At 42.7% G+C, this 24,220-nt stretch overlaps 2 protein-coding genes and 1 non-coding gene across 4 annotated transcripts; 2 read left to right on the plus strand and 1 right to left on the minus strand.

Moving 5' to 3' along the window:
• Positions 1-1,925: 1,925 nt before the first annotated feature.
• MAK16 (MAK16 homolog) lies at positions 1,926-11,939 on the plus strand. The gene is made up of 10 exons (XM_043454272.1): positions 1,926-2,052; positions 4,604-4,653; positions 4,745-4,854; positions 4,962-5,026; positions 5,221-5,372; positions 6,084-6,138; positions 8,775-8,849; positions 9,602-9,715; positions 10,432-10,497; positions 10,664-11,939. Exons 1-10 carry the CDS (start codon positions 2,038-2,040, stop codon positions 10,856-10,858), a joined length of 897 nt encoding a protein of 298 aa, XP_043310207.1. The 5' UTR covers positions 1,926-2,037; the 3' UTR covers positions 10,859-11,939.
• On the minus strand, positions 8,950-20,203 carry TTI2 (TELO2 interacting protein 2). Of its 2 annotated transcripts, XR_006266809.1 has the most exons (9): positions 20,063-20,202; positions 18,758-19,969; positions 17,463-17,649; positions 16,934-17,026; positions 14,799-14,986; positions 14,580-14,723; positions 12,351-12,513; positions 11,313-11,491; positions 8,950-9,683 (listed from the first exon to the last, which is right to left on the minus strand). XR_006266809.1 is itself a non-coding variant. In XM_043454270.1 (8 exons), exons 2-8 carry the CDS (start codon positions 19,408-19,410, stop codon positions 11,387-11,389), a joined length of 1,533 nt encoding a protein of 510 aa, XP_043310205.1. In that variant the 5' UTR covers positions 19,411-19,969; positions 20,063-20,203; the 3' UTR covers positions 11,283-11,386. The 2 variants fall into 2 exon arrangements, 1 of the variants encoding a protein (XP_043310205.1); XM_043454270.1 differs by lacking the exon at positions 8,950-9,683 and having other exon boundaries at positions 11,283-11,491; positions 20,063-20,203.
• Positions 20,129-20,235, plus strand: LOC122432681. The gene has a single exon (XR_006266943.1). It is a non-coding gene; the product is annotated as a small nucleolar RNA U13 (small nucleolar RNA).
• The last annotated feature ends 3,985 nt before the right edge of the window (positions 20,236-24,220 follow it).

A 24,220-nucleotide genomic window follows, 5' to 3' on the forward strand; every position in this document is an offset into this window, starting at 1 on the left:
TGGTGATCCTTTTGCAACATAAATATCAAATCATTGTTATAGTCCTAAAATTAACATATGCTAATTATACCTCAATTAAAAATATATTCACAGAACTCACCTGGTGATAGTGAGCAGGGACAGAGTGTTATAAGAAACCAAACTGAAAAAAATACACTGTTTCTGATAGCCAAAGACCTATTATATAGCACATGGAACTCTACACAATGTTATATGCCAGCCTGGATGCTAGGGGGTTTGGGGAAGAATGAAAGCGAAAGTTAAAATCGCTCAGTCCTGTCCGACTCTTTGCGACCCCATGGACTGAAGTCCATGGAATTCTCCAGGCCAAAATACTGGAGCGGGTTGCCTATTCCTTCTCCAGCGGATCTTCCCACCCAGGAATTAAACTGGGATCTCTTGCAATACAAAATAAAAAGTTAAAAGTTTGAAAAAAAACCCCACACGATTTCCCCTACTTAATTCAGAGAGGGTGCTGTAGTCCAGGTGGTAAGCGTAGTCTAGGTAATATCCAGCTTTTCAGTTCTTCCACATTGTTTTATACTTGATTTTACTAACATAAAAGGATACTTGTATTTATAATATGACTTTCCTCTGGTCTCTAACCCAGTCTTGTATAAGGCAGTAGGCTAGTGAGAAAGATCACTGCTTTTTAGGAAGCAATGTAAACCACACTTTTAACATACTGTTACTGAGTCCAAGCTCCTACTGCTGGCTGCAAGACAGGCCAATGAATAAAAAGATTAATTGTTGAAGCAAGGAATAGCAATTTTATTTGGAAAGCCAGACAATGGAGAAGACAGAGGACTCAGGCCTTTTATTAATAAAAAAGGAAGGTTAGGTTGGTTGTTGCAAACTTCTTAGTGCCAGAATCCTTTGTTCTTACGGCTGTCAAGGTGGGTCAGGTCACGATGTTCCTATGAGTGTCCAACAAGAGAAGTGTTATTCTCTGTTCTGCAACTTTTTCTCTCTATATGAATGGGACAGTGTTACACCTTGAAAGGTCTGATCCTTGAGAATGGGCCAGCCTGTATACTTCAGGCTATAGGTAACATCCCTTTAGTTATTAAGGAGTAGCAAGAGCAATGGAATACAGACGTGGGGGAAAAAAAAATCCAGTATGAAGTCAGACTTGTTCTTCCCTATTGTAATACCTCTAGACCTTGCATACTCCTAAGTTTGCTAAGTTTGCTAAGTTAAGTGACTCATCCACATATCCAGTACACTGAAGTCGGTTTTTATACTAAGTTTGGCTTCAAAACCCAGTGCTATATCAATGCTTTCTAACAGGGTGGTTCCAATTCCTGGTTTTCATCTGCATGCAACGAAGTTATACTATTTATGACACATTGAATTATTTTATAACATGGTATGCAAATCAAGGACCATCTTTATTCTGAGAGTGTGACTTTCTTACTCTTTTCGTGGCCTTTCTTTTCGAAAACGGTATGAACTAGTGAAGATTTTCTTCTTTCCTTGTCAAAAGAAAGAGCGTGGAAAAAAACCTGTTGCTCTTGAAATATCCTCTGATGCATGAATTTCTAGTCAGGACCCAATTCCACACCAAGCAAATGCGTGTTAAGAGCGGAAGAGAGGGTCTTAGGTCTGAAAAGACCGCGTCTGAGGTCCACAGACCGGGCGAGGAAGCGACAGCCTGGCTTAGCGCCCCGCGCGCAGCCCGAGCCCGCGTCCAAGTCCCGGCGGCCGACTCTCCAGAGACCGACACACCGCGGGCTCGACAGGGGGCGCTCCTGGCGTCCCCGGTCTTCTCGCATCGGAATCGGCCGGCTCAGGAGCGGCCTCCCACGGACCGTCAGCGGGGTTGACGAGAACCAGGCGACACGAGCGTGTGGGGATAGTCCGACGACTCGGCGGCGAGCGCAAAGGTTAGACCACCAGGGGCCGCTGCTGCAAGGCCGCGAAATCAGAACTCTCGCGATAGGCGAGACTGGGCTTCGCGGAAGTGATTCTCCGGAAGCAGCATGGCTGCTCCGCTCAACTGACCCGGCTCTACCTACCTGGTGAACCGCCGACGAGATGCAGTCGGACGATGTGAGTCCTGATGCTCTGCCACCCAAGTTTTGCACAGGGTGTCTCGCCTGCTTTAGGAGACTCAGGAGCCACCCGTTAGCCTCGCGGGGCTCCGGAAGCTAGCCCTCCAGAGCCCTGATTTCCGAGCATGGGGCTCTCACGTGTCTACCCGGGTCCTTCGGAGTTAAGGGGACCGCTCACCGCCACCTCGCCCCCGGTTTCGGTGTAAACGGCCCTTGGTGCCTCGCAAGGGAGGCTTTTGCGTGTGGTCTCTCGGGATTTGGGAGGCGGCGGGGCGGGGGGGGGGGTGCCGGCGTGGGGGACGGTACGGTGAGGTTTAGGCACCAAAGTTAAGCATCCTTTTAATCCACGTGCGCGTTATTCTTCAGCCTGCTTCCCCTGTGTTAGATTTTTCCTTTACCTTTGTTCCACTCTCTGCCCGCGTCATAATTTTGGAAGCATCCTAGGTTCATTCATTATTTGTATGAAATATACTCAAGCGCCTACAGCGTGCCCGGCGATGTAGTGATTACTGGCAATTTGGTTGTTATTAAGCCAGGCAAAAGACCTCTGCTTTCCTGGAGCTCTGGCGAGGGAGACAGTAAACACGTGAACGAATTAAATACAATGGAAATGTGTAATACTACTGTGAAAGAAACACCGGGGTGATAGAGAGTGATGAGAGACTACTTCGGATCAGAGATTTCTCTGAATAGAAGATATCTTAGCCGAGATCTGAACGATGAGAAGGAACTGCCACTGGGGGCTGAGGGAAAAGCAATCAATCAATCCAGGCCACAGGAACAGTACAGTACAAAGATCTGGAGGCAAGAAAGAAGGAATGTCGTAAAGGACATCGGTGTAGAGTCTCGAAGGAGGTGTTTTGAAGGTTTTAATGTGAAATGACATCTGACTTACTTTTGTGAACATTTCTGTCGTGTGAAAGGAGAGAAAGAATGAAAGCTAGGAGACTACAGCGTGATGAGAGTAGGTTCAACTAAGGTAGTGCTGGTCATGAAAAGAAGTGAATGGATTTGATATCTGTTTTATCATAACTGGCAAGACTTGGTTATGGTGAGATGAGGAGAGGGGAGAAATCAAGTGGCTTTTGGATTTGAACAGGCTGTTCAATGGTGATTCTGTTTATGGATGTGGGGAAGACTAGGGAAGGTGTTCTTTTGAGAGGTGTGGAATTGGAAGCTCCGTTTGGACCTGTTTATGTGTTTGAGACCTTTCAGACATTCAGGCAGAGATGTCAAGTAGGCAGCTGGATGTATATACCAATCTGGTGCTCAGAAGTCTGACTAGGAGATGACAGTTTGGGAGTCATCAACTTTGAGATGATGTTTAAAGCCACAAGCCAGAATTCGCTCCTGCTTTTCCAGTTTCATTTCCTCTTACCTGTTTCCTACCATCCCTCACCAAGAAAGCAAAAGTGAAGTCGCTCAGTCGCCTCTGACTCTTTGCGACCCCATGGACTGTAGCCTACCAGGCTCCTCAGTCCATGGGATTTTCCAGGCAAGAATACTGGAGTGGGTTGCCATTTCCTTCTCCAGGGGATCTTCCCAACCCAGGGATCAAACCCGGGTCTCCCACACTGTAGGCAGACGCTTTACCATCTGAGCTACCAAACAGGTCCCATAAAGTTCCAAAAATGTTTCATTCTTTAACGCCTCTTTGTGTTTTTCCCTTTAACTTCTCTAGAGCCCTCTCCCAGCTCCTCAAGGCAGCGCGCTCACAGGTTCTCAGCCATTTATACACCTCTGTTGTGGGTATTTCGGAGAAGGCAATGGCACCCCACTCCAGTACTCTTGCCTGGAGAATCCCAGGGACGGGGGGAGCCTGGTGGGCTGCCGTTTATGGGGTCGCACACGACTGAAGTGACTTAGCAGCAGCAGCAGTATTGTGGTATTTAGCAACTACTGCTTCTTGATGTTTTGTATCTTCCTAACTAGATAGAGAACACTCTTTAAGGACTGTACCTTCCTTCATTCAGCATGTGCTTGAGTATCTCCTGTGTGTCAGGACTTTGAAATGTCAGTGTCTTACATAACTACTAAATGTACATTAAATGCCGAATGAATATAGAGCACATGAGTTAGTGGAAGATAGTAGATGATTTTCCTTGTCCTCAATGAGATAAAATCATGGAATGTATATCTAAAAACCTAGTACTGTGCCGCCTTTCACAATGGATAATGAACATATTAATTAAAAAAGGAAAGTTACTATTATATATATAATATAGTTTATATATACTTACTACAAACTCATGTTGTTCAAAATATCCATGTAGGCATATTAGTTGGTGTAACATACAAATATTTACAAAATACTAATGAAATTATATCTCTGGGCAGTAAGGTTATGGTTATTAATTTGTATTTACTTTTCCTGTAAGAATCTGTTATTTGTGTAAAATAACAAATAAATCAGACTATTTTACAAAGCACTTTGTCCTCAAAAGTCCTTAGAGACTTTTTCTTAGTAAAGCAGGGCATTGTTTTCTTGGATTAATGTGGCGTCTCTTAGGTGAGAGCAACTGAAATGGATTTCTACTTTTGTCTTACAGGTTATCTGGGATACACTAGGAAACAAGCAATTTTGTTCCTTCAAAATAAGGTGAGTCTAGATTTTCATCTTGAACAGAGATTCTTTCAGTTGCCCTCTTGGTAACCCATCTTATAATTTTGGTTCTTTCCCTCTTATTTAGAACCAAGACTCAGAGTTTCTGCAGAAATGAATATAGCCTGACTGGACTATGTAATCGGTCATCCTGTCCCCTGGCAAACAGTCAGTATGCCACTATCAAAGAAGAGAAAGGTAACTCCTACAGGTTTATCTTCCACGAGAAGTACTTAGCAGCTTTTAAAAGGATGTTCTTCAGTCTCTCTGAAAATAATAATAGAAGTATTTACTGTATCCCACAGGACAGTGCTACTTGTATATGAAGGTTATAGAACGAGCAGCTTTCCCCAGGCGTCTCTGGGAACGGGTAAGACTTGGGGTATTAAATTACCATGACCACTGATCACAGCAAGAAGGCCACATGCTTTTTCTCCCTTCCTTGACCACACCAACTTAAACTCCTGGAGTTTAAGGCCTCTAAGAGGCCCCATGGGTGTCACTAACAGTGAAGACCTGATCATTTATCCTTGTTCATCATGCTTCCGTTAATCTGTTCAACAGGTCCGGCTTCATAAAAACTATGAGAAAGCACTGGAGCAAATAGATGAAAACCTAATTTACTGGCCCCGTTTCATTCGACACAAATGTAAGCAGAGATTCACCAAGATCACTCAGTACCTAATTCGAATTCGAAAACTTACACTTAAGCGACAGTAAGTATTGATCATTCATTTTTAAATGTCTTTGCATGCATCATATTATGAAAGCTGAGAGATGGTGAAACCTCTAGAAATGCTTTTTCTTAAGTTGAGCTTTGGGTAATTTTTAATGACTAGCATTGCTAAGCAGCAGCAGTTTTACCACAAATTAAAATTGTGCTCTTTGATTTTGCAGGATTTTAAAAGCATATAGTACAACTTGATTATTCCCTTCCTGTCTGAAAATCAGCTTCAGAAAACTGTCTTTATAACCCTGAGGGAATCCTAAAATTAGGGAATTTAAAATGAGTGTAAGAACTTCACTCTGGGTTCACTGAAAACTAATTTTTAAAGTGATATGAAATCCACAGAATTAATTGCATGCCTTCTTTAAGGAGTAGTAGCCCTAATGCTTTCTGATTGTGACCTGCAGAGAAGGCTAGAACTTTCAGTTCTCTAGAAAGTTCTTTTCTCGTAGTTCACAGAAGCGTTAATCTTCAGCATTGTGAGTGCCCTCAGAGATCTCAGAATGCCTAAAGAAACAAAAACAGCCATGCATGTGAAACATGTCTGTCAAATGTGTGTAAAATTACTTGACTTTATAGCATTATCGAGGATATTTTAGTATATAATCTTGCTATATTGAGGTGAGCCCTACATCCTTTTTTCTTCTCATTTTTTAAATAAAGGAATGTGTTTTCTGATCCTGTGTTTTACTTCCCATAGGAGGAAACTTGTTCCTTTGAGTAAGAAGGTGGAGCGGAGGGAAAAACGAAGAGAGGTAACTTATTGTTCTGACAGTCACGACATCTCCATGTTCACCGAAGAGTAGGGATGTATAAGCAGGGCTCATGAGCACTATTCAGTGACCACTGTCTGTGAACTGTTCACGCCCTGGATAATAGACAAGTGTTAGCTGCATACGGTATCTGGTATCCTGTATCTGAAGATTATGACTCTTGGGGCCAGATAAAATGTGGGTGCTTCAGGGACATTTATAATACGAAACGGAAACTTCAACAGAGATCCGCAGCTCCTTGTCTGAAATTTTTGAGTCAGGGTTTTCAGATTTAGAATCCTATGATGTTTTGCTGATCTTATATTTTACATTTTACTCAACTAATTTTGAGTATTCTAGTCACACACACTAGTAGTTGTACAGTGATATATAACAGTGTTTCACTAGATGAATTTATAGTAGGTAGAATTGTTGAAAAAAACTTCCTCTGTCCATGGAGATTCTCCAGGCAAGAATACTAGACTGGGTTGCTGTCTCCTTTTCCAGGGGATCTTCCCAACCCAGGGATCAAACCTAGGTCTCCTGCATTGCAGGCAGACTCTTTGCCGTCTGAGCCACCTGGGAAGCCCAAGAATACTGGAGTGGGTAGCCTATCCCTTCTCCAGGAGAACTTCCCAATCCAGGAATCGAACCAGGGTCTCCTGCATTGTCGGCGGATTCTTTACCACCTGAGCTACCAGAGAAGCCCAAATTGAGCTTTGGGGGTTCTGAAATTGCTGTTAAGGGATTGACATTATTCATGTCTCTGAACTAGTCAGCTTTGTTACTGAGGTAGTGAACAATGATGGTAATATTGTGCTAACCGTGGAAAATCTAGTCAGGAAATTACAGCCTTTGTGGAAGAGAGCAGTCTCCCTGTCCACTTCATGGGACCTCACTCAGGCTGAACATTCTTATGGTTGTAAGACCCAGAATGAGGTCTTCCTGACAAGTTGACATTTTCAGTCATTTTAAGTATTTGCTTTGCTTACCGCACATCCACAAACATCCACCTCATCATTTCTCATATCCTGTCAAGAAAACAGCTTTAGTAATCTTGATGCTTTTGTTTCCATTAATCACATAGAATTCTGCATTTCAAGCCTGAGTCATTGGTCTCCAAACTTTTTTGATCACTCCATCAATAAAATTTTTGAAATTTCCTCCCCAGTAGATTATTTGCAGATGTTATTATACATGTACATTTGTGCTATAGATATATTTAAATAATAGTTTGTGATGTAGTGAAGGTCTGGTTCTCAGCAAAGTAAAATTTGCCTCTAAGGGCTGTCACAGGTGATAGAGCTCAGACAGAGAAAGGAGGGTCTTGTTGAGTGCCTGCATTTCGTACTTGCTGTTCATTTTTCCTTCTCCACCACCAGTTATGCAGACACCTTTGTTTAAATCTGGCTAGGGAGTTTTCATCTTCCTTGACTGTCACAACTTTAAAAACTTCTTCATATTACATACCACCAATAGCCATTTGTTATCTTAGAAAATGTTGACAGATCTGAACGGGGGAGGGGTGTGTGTGTATGTGTGTGAAAACTGCGTGGTTCTTTAAGTTCTGTGACTCCAGTGCTAAACCATTAAATAACCAGCATATATAACTACTGCCTATCTTATCGCAAACTATTCACTACGTAACCAAACTTAACCAAATAGCTGTATGCTGCAAGAATCTGAATGAGAGCACCACTTTTACTCTTTGTGTGGTATTTTAAAGAAAAAATATTTACAGAAGTTTTGAGCATTTGGTTCCTACATCTCAGTAGATCACCCTTGAGGTGTAAGCACCCACTTTAGAGAAAAATGTAGAATATCACAATAACCTCTTGACTGCTCTGTGAGCCCCCATCTCCTTTGTAACTGATCCTGTGCACGATTCATTCTAACCCAGCTTCAGAGTGTACCACTAACATCCTCTGAGATTTCCACTAACATATTAATGCAGTCTTTGGGGAAAAAGGTAGATTGAGGCTACATTTTGGTTTTTATGTCTCAGTTTAGTAAAGGTAGAGATACCATGTATCATCACCTATAAGAAATCACTAAAGGAAGAGATTTATTTCGTTGAAGTCTGATTTACAGTATTGGTGTTCATTTCTGCTCTACAGCACAGTGCTTCAGTTACATATATAATATTCTTTTTCTTTATGGTTTATCACAGGATGTTTAATATAGTTCCCTGATTTATACAGTAGGAAGAGATTTTTTTATCTTCTTTTCTAACATGTTGTATCTATGGCTTTAGAAAATGTAAATAAGTGAAGGTCTCTGTTCCTTTCTTGCAGCTTTTATAGAGTCTTGCTTCGGGATTGCTAATTTTCTGAAATATTTAAGTGTTCATATACCAATTTGCTTTATCAAAGACTCTGTTAGAATTTAATTTAGAAATCTATTCATAAAACCATAGGAATTTTTTTAAGTTGAAAGATTTCCAAAGTTTGACAAGGAAAAAATATATCTGGTTAGACAGGCAGAAGTTCCTGTTATAACAAGAGGGAAAAGGTGATTACATCTTTCACATAAAAACTTGGTTTCTTAAAAAAAAAAAAAAAAAACTTGGTTTCTTCCCTTCTACAGGCTGAACAATGAGTACTAATGAAGTAAATGGGTTTGTTCTCTCTCTCTCACAGGAAAAGGCATTAATAGCTGCTCAGCTGGACAATGCCATCGAAAAAGAGTTGCTGGAGAGACTGAAACAGGATACGGTGAGAAAGCTAGAAACTTTGGGGTACAGATTTTATTTTATTTTTTTTTTTTCAGATTTTATTTTTTAGGTGGTAGGTAATATGCCAGGAGACATGGGACTAGTTGGAAATGGGTTTTATTTTTAAAGATGTTAGAAAGAGCCTTACCTCGATTTTATTCCTGGAATAAAATAAGTATCATATTAGCTCTGGCTTGTAATGCAAGCATGTAAACTACTGCAGTTAACCCTTGATACTCCAGTTTGGAGACCTTTCCTTTTTTGCCATTATTCCCAACTCCTCCTCCAAACACAGCAATTCCAGGTCTCTACAAAAGACACACAGCTTTGATCCTTCTGCTTATTCATCCTAGTCTTTTAAGGTTCTTTAAAATGATTTTTATTCTCTTTTGAAAAATGAATGTCATTTAAAGAAATAACATGAATAAAATAGGCTTTTTACACCTTATTTCCCCTTTGTTGGCAAAACTACATTTGTTTCAATCCGTGGGTTTTATATACTACTATATTTTAACTGATCTGGTGTCCATCCTTCATAGAAGTTACCAGTTTGGTATTGCTGATTATTTAAATGTCAAATATGGGTTTTTTAAAGACACCACTGGCTCTGGGCTTGAACATAATATAGTACTATTACTTGTCAAACTAAATGTTCCTATTTAATCACTGAGGAAAATAATACGCTGGTTGGACAGTGGACTTTAAGCACAAGGTCAAACGTGGCGAAAGCTGACCCCTGTTTCTTTTCTTCAGTACGGTGACATCTACAACTTCCCCATCCATGCCTTCGATAAGGCCCTGGAACAGCAGGAGGCAGAGAGTGACTCTTCAGATGCTGAGGAAGAAGATGATGAAGAAGATGAAGAAGTAAGCTTTGTGTTTTTGCTCTGTCAAGCAGTACTCTGTAGGATTAGATCTATTTTTATGTAACAGAAACAGAGTATCATTTTTAGTTCCCTAACCAAAAATAGTTATCTGGTCACTCATTTCCTATCATTTTTTATTAATTTGGTTCAATAGTGGCTTCTTTGTTCTCCAGGATCAGCCAACAAACCACACATTGACAATTTAATCTTACTCAGTAGCCTTCTAAAATTTTTCCTGCAAGGTGACAAATAACAAGTCCTTATTGCCTAAAGGAACATAACGTTAAGGAACCTACTAAAATTTATCAAGGGTTTTAATCTTACTGTTAATATACAGGAAGTACTTAAGTGATAGTATTTTGGGGATAGGGGCAGATTCAACAAATTGATTCACAGGAGACTCACATAGGTACACAGTTGTACTTTTCCTATTAGTAATATAGTTTTTAATATTTGAAATGAATAGTTTTAGTTGAATGTATAAAGAATTGTTTGTTCCTATATACTGATTTTAACCGATTAAACTGATGTTTTATCTCTGATGATTTAAATCAGGCATGAGAATTGATATCCCTAAAGAAGTAAGTTGATTTGGTTGCCTAGTAACCATTCTCTCATTGTGTTTTCGTTAGTGATGTACTTATCAAAGAATAATTCTAGATGTCTAAACTGAATTCTCATTATGTATCTTGAACCTAACAGTTAGTTTTATTTTAGGATGTGGGGAAAAGAGAGTTTGTGGAAGACGATGAAGTGGATGAGAGCGACATAAGTGATTTTGAGGTGAGGTTCATGGGTAAAACACTGTCCTTTGGCTTCAACCAGAAATGGGGGTTGGGGTTCGGATCACACAGAACAGGTAAATTCTCTAATTTTAGTTCTAAATAGAACAGAGACGGGAGTTTAGGGAATGAATCTAGTGTCTTCTTTTTTTCCCTTCATGTGGTAGGATATGGATAAAGTGGACGCCAGCAGTGATGAAGATCAGGATGATAAATCCTCCAGTGAAGAAGAAGAAAAAGCCCTTGATGCCAAACACAAAGGCAAAACACCTCTGAAAGGGCCTTTGAGGAAGAAAAGAGCCTACGTAGAGATAGAGTACGAGCAAGAGACAGAGCCCGTGGCCAAGGCCAAAACCACGTGATTTCCCTTCAGACATTTGTAAATAGGACTGAACATCTTCCTTTTTTACATCTTAAACACATAACACTTCTGGGTTTTGCTCTTCATCTTGTTTCTTAACACAATATTTGTGTTTTTAATATTTATGCTAGTTCTGTGGGGCAAAAAATCTGGGAGTGGAGAAAAGCCTAAATTGTGAATATTTTTATAGCATTGTTACATGACATGTGCTGAAGTAACAGCTTGAGCCCAAGAAGCATAAGGGATGAGTCTGTGGGTATAAATATTTCTAAATTTAAATGTTACCCACTCACCCCTGTTTCCTTGGCATCCTCCCTCTTGCATGCCTCCCCCACCCCTTTATTTAGAAATGTCCAGATTCCATTTTTTCATATTCTCCTTTCCCTACTTCTGTGGGAGTTAAAAAGAAAGAAGGAAAGAGAAAGTTTAAGTTATAATGTTTAGTATAAATATACCTTTTGCCTGAAATAATTCCATTTAAAACAACTGGAAGAGAAAGAAAATCCTTTTCAGGAAAGTAATACAAGTCTTAAGTTGCGTCGCAGGGAGCGCCTTCAGAAAGCTGTTGCACTCTTCGGATGCAGCTCCCCACCTGACTGTCTTCACAGCTGTGGGGGATTTTAGCCAGGAGACCCTGAAACGTGAAACCAGACAGGCTTGTTTTTTTGACTGTTACTGCACATTGGTGGTTTTTTCTTGGTATCAGACTCAAAGAAGGAAAGAACCGACGACACCAGGGCAGTTCACAGAACTGGTGTGACTTTAGGAACTGGAAATGTCCTACTGGCTCACGAAGCAGCAGCTTTCTATCAGCCAGGATGAATCAGATTTGATCTAGGGCTTGAAAACTGATGGAGGTTAAAAAGCCAAGATGAATAAAATATCCCTCAATATTTTTAGGATGTTAATTTCTTTTCATGCTGCCTATAACTTTAAATTGAAGATTTTGAGACAATGATTTATAAATTATGTATACATGGACACACAGCTGTTATATGTGATGGCTTGGAGAAGTAAACTTCTGTGGAATATGAGACCAAAGGAAGAATTCCCACATGGATAAATAAAGTATGTGGAAAACATCATTGTCTCTGAAAAATTGGAAACATCTGTTATCTGAATTACTTACTCTACCTAAATTATTCCTTGGTGGATTACAGCCCATTATTTTAACTTTTTCTCTTCATTCAGACCACTAGAACAGAATTTCAATTTTGAAAACTCGATCATGATCCTTTTGCCCATTCTCTGTCCTAGTTCCAGAAGCATCCACTGATCCTCTTGCCTTTTCATCTAAAAAGTTCTGAATAGCTTTAAAGGGAGAATAAGGTATTGATCAAACTCTGCTGAAGGCTAAAAGACTGAGAGGTAGAGACTCAAACCTTCCATGTCCAATTACAGACTTGGTCAGGCACAAAACTATCACAGAAATCGCCTGAGGATGACGAGGCCTAACTGAAACCTCTGTCCCTCTGAAACTAACTGTCCCTCACCTTTACCCGTCCTGAAGAGCAGTGGTCCAGGAGAATCAGGCAGTCAGTGGCCTCTTCTAACAAGGCGCTCTTAACACACTCTGGTGTGAGGCTTGAATCCCTTGCCACGTCACATATCAGTTTCAAGAGAGCCTTCAGTAAGACCACAAGTCTACAGGAGACTCTGGAATCAAGAAGAAACATGATATTCATACTCTGAATCAGGATATTAAAACTGAAAAAGGCATCTGGGATAAAGCCCTCATTTCATAACGGAGGGAACTGAAGTCCAAGTTTAAGACCATAGGGCTGGAAGCAGAACGAGAGACCAGAGTCCAGACTTCTGAACTCCAAGCCCGCTGGTTTCTCTACAGCACACTGCCCACACACCCGGACACGCTGGCATGCCCAAGAGCACCTGGTTGCCCTCCAGAAGTTGGTGGTTTTACTGTTAGGAAACAGCCCTCCTGAAAAGGGAGAACTGGGCCCTCCCTACCAGGGGCCTATACTTTTGGCCAGAGAACAGGAAACGGCCCACAGTTCTTTAGCTTGGATGTGGTCTTAGGCCTGGAGGTTAAAGATACAGTGAGGGAAGTAAGCTTGGCTTCTGAGAATTCAGAGTTGATTTAACTTTTCTGTCACTTCAATGCTAGATCCTAGATTACCACCCTGTCTCTATTTACTTCTGCTTTGCCTTTCTAAAAATTTTTATGATGATGATTACATAAAATTGTAAATGTGCTTAATGCCACTGAATTATACACTTGAAAATGGTAAATTTTGTGTATTTTTTAACCATAATAAAAAAACTAAAAAGCCCTAAGGAGGCTGAAAAATTTAACTTATAGTGTGAAAATACCACACTTCTGGGCAGAAATATGACTGGGAGAAGAAAAGTTTACATCCTTCATCTTGATCTGAAAACCATTAAGTGGTTTCCTATAATGTGGGTGAGGTTCAGTACTTCACCTGTCGTCTTTCAACACAGTTGGGCTCTGCGTTCCACTCCCCAGACCTCACCCCCTCCATACTTCACATTTGTTTTCTGACCTCTCCACATTTTCTTGACTTCTACTTAGTATCAGTATTGATTCAATTTCATTCATCCATCTATTCCAGTCACTTCTGAAATATCTGTGTACTTAGTACTGGGCTTTCCCTGGTGGCTCAGTAGGAAAGAGTCCACCTGTCAATGCAGGAGCCTTGGGTTCAATCCCTGGTTCAGGAGGATTCCCTGGGTTGGGAAGACCCCCTGGAGGAGGAAATGGCAGCCCACTCCAGTATTCCTGCCTGGAAAATCCCATGGACAGAGAAGCCTAGCAGGCTATAGTCCATGGGGTTGCAAAAGAGTCAGACACCACTTAGTGACTAAACAGCAAAACTTAATACCAGGTTCTGAGTAAATCTGGAGTTCTCGGTATACCAAGGTGATCTTCCATCTTCCTGGAGCTTGGAGTTCAGCAGAGAGAGACAGTAAGTAAATAAATGCAACCTGGGAACAAATGTGATTCTGGGGTACATTATAAGGAGATGAGAGAATACAGTTCAGAACAGACACATACGTGTTGCTAAGACAATGGGACTCTCGCCCAACTAAGTCTTGTTTCATTCAGACTCAGTGGAAAAAGCCCTGATACTGGGAAAGATTGAAGGCAAAAGGAGCATGGGGTGGCAGAGAATGAGATGGTTAGATAGCATCACTGACTCAACGGACAAGAGTTTGAGCAAACTATGGGAGAGAGTAAACGACAGGGAAGCCTGGCGTGCTTCAGTCCATGGGGTCTAAAAGAGTTGGACGCGACTGAGCAACTGAACATTTCCTGCAAGACAGCCTTTTGCAGACTCAATGTGTTTGGGTTCCAGCTTGCTGTTCATGACACCCCCCTTGAGCCAGAGTTGGAATGCTAAGCAAATGTGTCCCCAGTCAGCGTTCTCCTGACCACACACGTTCAGTGTGTGCTGGGAGTGCTGCACCCTTGATCAGACTCAGGAAACCCAAGGGTGAACAAAGTCAAGGCTGTCTACTGTCGCGCTGCTCAACAGCCTGAACGTTCTAACAAGCCTCATAAATAGAGATGTCACCTGAGGAACTGAGTCTGTATCTTGTCAATGCCACTTTCACAGTAAAGTCCAACGGGTATCTGTACAGCATGTCCTTAGTACTTGGTACTGCGCGCACACCTGGCCAAGTCCTGCGGGGAGCATGGGTGGAGTCTCGCCCCTCAGCACGCCTGACCCTGGCGGTCATACCTGGGCCAAGTATACTGCAGGAGAAGCTTCAGGGTTTCCAGCATCTTCAGTCTGGCCTCCTCCTCGGGTCCATCATATACCTCCAAGTAACCAATGATGACTCGCTCCAGCCTTTTCAAGTGCCGGACACTTAGGATCCCCAACCTAACGACAACAGAGAAGATGCGATGCAGAGTGAAGTTGAGGAGTATGGCCAGATCCAGCTGCTCAGGGACTCACCTTTTCACAAAAGCTGCCAGGTTTCTCGCGTAAGTCCTGCGTAAGAGAAGGCGGTGCTCGGGCTCCATGTGCGTTAGGATCAGCTGCAGGACCTCGTCACAGTGTGTGGTGGGTCGGGCCCCATCTCCCTTCCAGTGTAGGGCTTTCTCCAGGACGGGGAATAAATCCAGCAGACACAGGAGCACAGCCTAGGAGGAAGTAGGAGAAAGGAGCTGTAGTTCACCAGTTGGTAGTCATGACACTCAATGATTTCTCTTGCAACTTCCACTCATCTACCACCCTCAGTGTCCATGTCATAGAATTCTAAAAGATGTGAGTAATACTACATTAAGTTTAATGTATTACTTTATATTTTCAAACTTTTTAAACATTCTTAGTTTCCATCAGACAGTCTCAAGTTAAAATCTCCTAGGATAGTTCTTTGCTAATCTATTGAATGGAGCAGAGCTAAGACTTTAATCCAGAATTTAGGAGTCTCAGTCTATTGTCACTGAATACCTAAGTTTAAGTTGATATTTACAAGTATAAATATCTACTATAAGACCTCTCCCCAACAGAATCTTAAGATGACTCTATTTGTATCCACTTTTGACCTCCCTATCTGAAGTTTCAAAGTCCATGTAATCCCTTTTAGCTCTCCTGGGATCATTGCTTTTTCTCTTACTTTTTAACTACCATCACAAGAGTCTTAACCTTACTGGTTTTTAGTATAGCCTAGATTCTCAAAACCTAAAATCATATTTTAAAAAGAAAGGGGCAGGCTGAGGTAGGAGGAGGGAGAATATCTGGCCTAAGATAAGAAACAAGGTTATTTCTACCTCTAATTTTATGTAACTTGTTTCTTGACTTCAGAATGGTCTTGGCGCCCCTCCCACCACACTATCCCCCAGAAATTCTCATTCTTTATAAGCAAGTATCACCTCCTTACCAGATCCTCTTAAAACACCCCAATACCACCAAACCTTGTTAGCTGCCTATTGTTAAATACCTACTGCATTTTATACAAACCTCTTTGAATAGATGTATTACTCTGTACTGTATTTATATTTACAGTATATATATATTTACATCAACATGTCTGCAAAGGATTTCTTAAAGCCAGAAACCTTGCCTGACTCATTCAGTCTTGGAACCTACAGTGGTGACTGGCACACAAGAGATACTCAGTGTCTACTGGAGGAAACAGCAAATGACGCTTACCCAACATGCAAAGAGGTCCCCGTGTCTGTGCTGATATAAAAGCAGCCCAGAAGGAAGGATACTTAATAAAAATAGAACTCATTCGGGAGTTCCCTGCCCGGTGGTCCAGTGGTTAGGACTCTGCACTCCACTGCTGGGGCCAGGGTTTGAGCCCTGGCTGGGGAACTAAGATCCTAAAAGCCATGTGGCTAAAAAGAAAAAAAAAGGAGGGGGGGGGAGGGGGGCAGTGGGAAGAAAGAACACTTCTTTCTCTCTGGTTCACAAATAGGTGAGAGACTACAAAAAGAAAATCTTTTTAAAAACTAGAACTTTTTCAGACATAAAGCTGCCCCCAAGTGATATATAATTGACCAGATGAAGACAAAACACTGGCTTTTCTGTGGAAGCTCAGAAACATGGATACCTCTTTGGTACTGAGACATTTTCACTAGCCATTTGCTAACCCCATTTTTTTTTTTTTTAATGTATTTATTTTTGCCTGTGCTGGGCCTTTGTTGCTGCTCAAAGGCTTTCTCTAGTTGCAGACTGCCAAGGCTACTCTTCGCTGCAGTAACCTCACTTCTCAATGCGGTGAGTTCTCTTGTTGTGGAGCGTGGGCTCTAGGCGCACTGGCTTCAGCAGCTGCGGCCCAAGGGCTCTAGAGTGCAGGCTCAGTGACTGTGGCACAGGGGCTCAGCGGCTCTGCAGCATGTGGGGTCTTCCTGGGCCAGGGATCGAACCTGTGTCCCCTGCATTGGCAGGCGGACTCCTGACCACTGTACCACCAGGGAAGTCCAGCTATCCCCATATTTTCAACTTGGTAGTGGCTCTCAGTTATCATCCCCACCTTCTAAGAAGAGAAAAATGCTACCAACCATTCTTATTCACATAATGCCACCTTCTCAAATTTGAAAGCTTAAGACTTAGAGTTATGAGCAAATCTTACAGTTAATCACCTGAACGAGGTGGTGCTCCCGTGTGTACAGGTGGTTGAAAAGGGCGTGGTAGACGACCTGGGCCCTGTTGTACTGCAGCAACTCAGCAGCTGGCTGCAATGAGACAAATCACCCAATTAAAGCTTCCCAGGGTGGGCAAAATGTTGATAAATTTTGAGACCAAACATGGTACATGGGATTTATTACACTACTCTATTTCTGTGTATATTTCAAAAGCTCTGAGATACAAGCTGCTTGTATTGTTGCCTGGGAAATCCCATGGACAGAGGAGCCTGGGAAGCTACAGTCCATGGGGTCACAAAGAGTCGGACACAACTGAGAGACTTTCACTTCACCTCACAAGCTAGTAGATTGTTTGAGGAAAATATAGGCAAAAATATAAATTACTGAATTGAGGTACATAACAGCATTAATAGTTAATAAAACATATAAATACAAACAATAAAATGGTGATACTGTGAATGAGGAATGGCCACGAAGACTCAGTCTGTGCCATCAACACACATACCAGAGAGCGGAGGTCACTCACCACATTAAGCACAATGTGATGGAGGCAGCGGACACCCAGGATTTTGTTTTCAGTCTGATAGTCATCTGACATGAGCAATGATGGAGGAAGTATTCTCTCCAGATGTTGGCTCAACCAGGGTCGAGCGACCTTTTGCAAAGTCCATGAGAAAACGTATTTGGTGGCCGGGTTATTCTTCCAGGAGTCCCTAAATAGAAATGTGAAACCACATTAAGTGACATGGTGTCCTGTTGAAGCTCAATGGATTTTCTTGGACTTGAAAAAAAAAAAAGTCCCGCGTAAGGTAACTCTTGATGTTATAACATACATTTTTAAGATTTAGATAAAAGTAACTTACTAAAATTACACTAAATCCATTTATTACCCAGGGCTCTGAGCCTAAAGCATATCCAAGGAAAAGTAGCCAGTTACAGCCACTGCTATGTAAAGAATCTGTGGCGATGGTAGTAGTGGTGGTTACAGGGAGAAAGTCTTGAGAAGGGAGAGAGGAGGAAAGGAGATGCCTTCAGTAACGTTATTACTATATGGGAGCAAATGATTCAACATTCAAACAGCAATTTATAGCTTATAAAGTGAGTTTATACACATTACTCAATCTTCAAATACAGTGTAACACGTAATGTTATCTTTGTAACAATGACACTGGTCCTATTCTGAAGCAATAAAAACGCAATACCAGGCTGCCTCATAACTAAGCCTTTTAACTCCATTGTTGTTGTACAGTCGCTAAGTCATGTCCAACTCTTTTTGACCCCATGGACCGCAGCCTGCCCGGTTCCTCTGTCCATGGGACTTCCTAGGTAAGAATACTGGAGTAGGCTGACATTTCCTTCTCCAGGGGATCTTCCCTACCCAGGGATCGAACCTGTGTCTCCTGCACTGGCAGGTGGATTCTTTACCACTAAGCCACCAAACATGGCTACCACATCTAACAAAGGCAAGGATGAGTTTCAACAGCCCTGAGTTTAAATTTAAACCCTACCTTTAAATCTCCAAATCCCCAACCTCACCTAACTAAAGAAAGTTAAGTCTAAATAAATGAGACTTAATTTCCAATTTCAGGGCAGTTGTCAGGAGCACTGGAAAATCGAGTCTGAAGACCTAGGTTCTAATGTCGAATTTGCCACTACCTAGTTAATGTCATTTATAGCAAATCACAATCTTTCTGGGCCTTGAGACCTGCTATTAAACGCCCTCATCTTACTGATGAAAATACAAGACTCCTTTGAGCTCTAGCCTTCTAAAACATTAGGCTGAAGCTCAAGTTGATGGCCCTTATTGGCAAGAGTACTCACTTATTCAAATCGGGTTTGAGAAGCCCCATGATCGCACTAAATCTCCCTTTCTCCTCTTCATTTTCTCCGTGGAGGAATCCAGCCACAGAGCCACAATCTGTGACCTGAAGCAATAAGGCGAGCACCTGTCCAGCGACCTCTTGAGATCTTTGGCTGGTCCACGGTTGCTCCAAGCTGTGTGTGACCGCAAAAACATAGATGGGTCCTGCCAAGGGACGGAGGCTTGTCTTCCATGCAGGGCAAACCAAGGAATTCTTGGCGGCCTCGACCTTCCTCAAGAGCTTAAGAAACAGTAACGCAACTGCCGCCGCTTTCTCCGCCACTTCGGAGTGGCGGTCACCTCTCCCTTCCGGCTCCTCCGCAGGGGCTGCATACTTCCCCAAGGCTTTTACCACCTGCCCCAGCATCTCGGGCATTCCACGGAGCGAGGCGTCACTCCCCTCAAATAACCGATCAGATTCTTTAGCTTCGAGCAGAGCAGCGAGGTCCTCAAGAGCTGCATTTCTGGCCTTGCCCCGTCGGGATTCCTGGCCGGCAAACTGGTGCAAGATCTGGGAGAAGGCCTGCCCGAGGGCGGAGGAAGGCCACGCTCCGGGCAAGGAAGAACCTTCCCAAGGTCCCCCCGGGGATTCCCGAGGGCCGTGAGGCTCCATCCCTCAGACCGAGAACGCCGACGGAGGCGGCCGGGGATCCGCTACAGAACGGGAGGAAAGATCACCTCGGGGGCTGGGATTCTCGAAAAGCACAGAAGGAAAAAAAAAAAAAACGGTGAGACGTCTAGGAGGACAGCGGGGAGAGACGGTCTAACAGGCAGAAGAGTAAAGATATAAAGGAAAAGATGCGAGAAAGAGGTGTCTCTGGAAGTAACAGAGTCTGATTCCCAAAATGGAGAGGGGAAGTTACTCTGGCCTTTCTAAAGACTTAAAAAAAAAAAAAAGACTTTAAGAAATAAACCCCATACGCACGACTTTCGCACGGCCACCGTTATCTGAAGCCCTTCCGGCGCGCCTGGGCGTGTCAGGATCCGACTCAGCCAGCGTCGCTGCCGCAAAGCAGAAGGCTAGCTTCCGCCATTACCGCGGCAACGCTCCATCATTTCACGACGGACGGTCGTAAAGCAATGCCGTCCCAGGATCAAAAAGGGCGGAGCCGTGAGGAGGATTTTTGCATGGGGAATAACCCCCCTAGATATTTTCTTTCTGTTTCCGCCCACTAAAGTAGAAACAAAAGAAATATCACGGAACGTCGGTGACGGTGATAAAATGTACAGGATTTTATATGCAAATATAAATAAATAAGCCCTACCTCTGTCATCCTTCGTGAAAAGTGAGTGGGCCGTCTCTGGAGTTCCTTAATCAGCTGATCAGGCTGATCCTTTTGTAGTTCATGAGCATGATGATTGGGTGTTCACGCTGCTGCGTGACATGTGCCTCCCTCACTAAACCTTGTTACGACATCGGCACATTACCTGTCTGACGTGAACTAAGAGGATCGTTTATAATTACAAGATATTATGTTTCAGCTGTGTGTTTGTTGTTGGTAATTTTTACATATTTAGTACACGCGCAGTTGTTTTTATTCTGGTTTGACGTCAACTTTTGAGGAACATTTAGTACGTGTAGTCGTAGTCCTCTGGGAACACTTACCCGCAAGAAACGTTCAAGGGTCGCCTGAGTAGAGTGTCAGGCGCATATCATGCTGTTGTTCCCGCGGCTGTGGGGGCGGGGCCGCCCCCCGAAGTTGCCGGAAAAGTGTCGGCCGCTGACGCAGTGGGTTCCCGGCGTGAAAGGTGGCTCACGCGTTCTCAGGTCGCGGTGCTTGGCCGTTCTGGGAATTTGCCGGGTGATTTCCCGTAACTTCCATCGTGCAATAGGAATCCGGGGAAGCACACTCCGTCTGTGCCCTGGCGTGGGCGGGAGCGCGCTCTGAGAAACGCGCGGCGGACACCCGGGGCGGGAGGCGTCGAAGAGCCTACTCGGCCGCTTCTCAGAGGGAGGCCTCGGGTCGCTGCGCAAATCCACGCGGCCCCGGAGGCCGGCTTAGTCTCTTCCGTGTGCCCACAGGTCGCCTCGGGTTTCTTGGATTCCTCTGGGCTCTGAGCCCCTAGGCCGTCCTGAGGCAGATCTTAGGGAGTGGGACGGTGTCAAGAGCAGGTTCCGGGCCCCAGAGCGTGATTAGGGTGAGGGGAAACGAAAGACTTTTGTTCCGTCGTGGACAGCGCCCTGATTTGTTGTCCCATCGCTCAGTCCGGCTCTGCGACCCCATGGACTGCAGCACGCCAGGTTATCTGTCCATCACCAACTCCCAGAGCTTGCTCAAACTCACGTGCATCCAGTAGGTGAGGCTGTGCAACCGTGTCAACCCTGTCCTCCCCTTCTCCTCCCGCCTTCAATCTTTCCAAGCATCAGGGTCTCTTCCAGTATGTCCGTTCTTTGCATCAGATGGCCAAAGTGTTAGAGCTTCCGCATCAGTCCTTCCAATGAATATTCAGGAATGATTTCCTTTAGGATGGACTGGTTTGATCTCTTTGCAGTCTAAGGACTCTCAAGAGTCTTCTCCAACACCACAGTTCAAAAGCATCAAACTCCCTATCTGTGGATCTTGTCTGTAATTCTTTCCTGCTTCCAACTCCCTCCTCCCCCCGACCCCCACCCCAGCTTGGCCAAAATTTCAGTACCTTCTCTGTGGGTTATAATACTGCCTACTTCTTAGGATTGTTATGAGAAATAAAGAAGTTAAATATACGTGGCTCAGAGCAATCCCTAGTCTCTTGTAAATTTAATACAGGTGTTAGTTCTTATTGTTAAACCACAGCTTCTGTATTAACTTTTATTTCCTCCTTTTAGGGGAATTTTATGGTTAGGACCCTTCCTCTCTCCCTTTCACTTGACCTTCTTTTCTCTGACCAATTGGTGGCACTGATGGTATTCTTAGCAAAATCCAACGTTGATTAAAAAGTTCTCCCAAGGAGATTCTCCCATATCAGATATCGGCCCCTATGGGGGCAAGATGGCAATCCACAAACCATTATTGTACCCCTCCTTTGCGGACCCTGTCTGTTCTGTTCCACATTCCCCTTGTGCTAAGTGGATTCGAGTTAATTCCTTATGAGGAAAGTACTTTTGTTGCAAGAGCTCACCCCCTCTGCTCACTGAGTTTCCGGAGGCCAGAGACGGTGGCTTTATCTCCAGTGCCTGGCACGATTTAGTCATGCAATGCATGTTTGTTGAACCCACAAGTCCATCCGCAAAGGCCTGGCTGAATAAAGCAGGGTGCATCCACACAATGCAGTTCTGTACAGCTGTACAAAGGAATGAAGACCATCTCTGTGGAGGCCATGGAACCCTAGGATATGTTGTTAAGTGAAAAAAAAGCAAGGCTGAGGGACTTCCCTGGGATCCGTTGGTTAAGACTGCGTGTCCAACGAAGGGGGACTGGATTCCATCCTGGGTGGGGGAAGTAAAATTCCACATGCTAGGCAGTGTGGTCAAAAAAAAAAAAGGAAAGCATACATCAGATATATGTTGCCTCCTTCCTAAGAAACATGTGGTGCATTTGCTCACATTTTTTAAAAAGCAGCAATGGAAGAAGAAATTGCACACTAATTTTAAAAAGGGCTACTTATAAGAAAAGAACAAGGTGAAAACCATGGGTGTGGAGGCTAGACTTCTTTTGATCTACTCGGTCTCATTCTAAGTTTTGAATTTGGGATCTTGTAAATACGTAATTATTTTTAAAAGAAAATAACAAAGCACTTCCTACAAGGAAAAAAAAGCCATGAATCAAAGTATATTTCAAGTTACTGGCATAACCACATGGAAAAATAAGAAACTGACTTTAAAACTGATGATTTTGGCTGTATATCCTTAGTGTGATATAGCCTAAGAACAGAAAAGAATGGCAAAAAAACCAAGCTGCTTTCAGTAACAGTAGTTGTTAGTAATAATACTGGTATTGTTATTTAGATGCTGTTGCATGTATATTTTACATATTTTGTGTATATAAAATAGCAAAGAAGTCTTAATGTTGTTAGAAACCAGATCTACGGTGAAAGATAAAGATATACAAGTATGAAATCAATGAAGTTAGGTGTAAATTCCATAAGCGAATATTTCAATCAGCAATGGTAGTGTGATTAATCATTAATTTTTCTTATTCTGTAAAATAAATATATCCTAACTGTGTTCACTGAAAAGATCAATAAGTAATGATAATCCAACAGTTATGAGCAGCTCTTGTGTCCAAATGCACAATTTAAAGGCCATTGTCCACTAAGAGTAGCCAGGATTCCTTGAGGAAATGACTGATGTTAGAACTGGGGCAAGGATTGTGTAAGATGAGCTTGAGGTGTTTTATAATGACAGAAAGCAAGGTAGCCATCAAATACTACTGAAGTTATGTGAAAAGAACCCAAGGGCAAGGATGAAGGGGGACCCTTTGGCCAAAGATGGAGCAACTTGAACTTAAGAAAGAATAATGACTAATGGATTGAAACACATCTAATATCCACAAGTCCATGAATTCACTTATAGTAATACTAAAAAATAAAATAAAAATCTCTCATCATTCACGCTTGATCACCTAAGGAACCAAATCTTTATTTTACAATTGGTAAAAGGTGAAAAAAAACAAGCATTTATTCTACTATAGATTTCAGGATACCCAGATAGTTTGTAAGGGCACCAAATGTCACAGAACTAGTAGAATTAGAAAATTACTGTTCACAGCTCTTAATGAAGCTCTGGGACTAGGCAATGGCCACAGACAGTGGCTATTGGAATTATGAAGTGGAACATTGATGGGAAACTTATAATGGCTGGATCAAGCTAACAAAACCTGAACCCACTGATTATCTTAAATCATTAAAAGAGAGACAATCAGATGCCATGTGCCTCGATGCAATGCAACAGGAAATACACACGGTCTATGAAATATTCTTGCACAAAAACTGACCCTAAATCTAATCAAACTTCTAGATCTAACTTCGTGAAATGGCAAGAAACATGGAGAACACAGAAATAGATCAAAACACCAAGTCAATATGAGCAGCCGAACTAAGGATACAGGAAATTTCACAAATTATCTAGTTTCTTCAATAAATAACTCAGTTCAGTTCAGTCGCTCAGTTGTGTCCGACTCTGCAGCCCCATGAACCGCAGCATACCAGGCCTCCCTGTCCATCACCAACTCCCGGAGTCCACCCAAACCCATGTCCATTGTGTCGGTGATGCCATCCAACCATCTCATCCTCTGTTGTCCCCTTCTCCTCCCGCCTCTCAATCTTTCCCAGCATCAGGGTGCCAAGTCTGCCATACTGCCGTCCATGGGGTTGCAAAGAATCAATGTGATTGAGAGACTGAACAACAACTATCTGCTTTTATTTTCTGAATGAGATTGTTTTCTGAAAGAGTTTGTTTTTTTTTTTTAATAAATGTTTGGTTGAATTCACCAGTGAATGATTCA

Source organism: Cervus canadensis, chromosome 31 (genome assembly GCF_019320065.1).
Source record: "Cervus canadensis isolate Bull #8, Minnesota chromosome 31, ASM1932006v1, whole genome shotgun sequence".
In the NCBI taxonomy this organism is placed as follows: Eukaryota; Metazoa; Chordata; class Mammalia; order Artiodactyla; family Cervidae; genus Cervus; species Cervus canadensis.

Bases quoted from the DNA above. Each gene is read 5' to 3' on its own strand.
- MAK16 (XM_043454272.1), top strand. The intron at 5,373-6,083 runs GTAAGTATTGAT...TACTTCCCATAG, and splicing joins AAACTTACACTTAAGCGACA to GAGGAAACTTGTTCCTTTGA. The intron at 6,139-8,774 runs GTAACTTATTGT...TCTCTCTCACAG, and splicing joins GGAGGGAAAAACGAAGAGAG to GAAAAGGCATTAATAGCTGC.
- TTI2 (XM_043454270.1), bottom strand. From the start codon at position 19,410: ATGGAGCCTCACGGCCCTCGGGAATCCCCGGGGGGACCTTGGGAAGGT. The intron at 14,987-16,933 runs GTGATTAACTGT...ACTTCCTCCTAG, and splicing joins GGGAGCACCACCTCGTTCAG to GCTGTGCTCCTGTGTCTGCT. The intron at 11,492-12,350 runs GTGAGGGACAGT...TTCACGTTTCAG, and splicing joins GCTCTTCAGGACGGGTAAAG to GGTCTCCTGGCTAAAATCCC.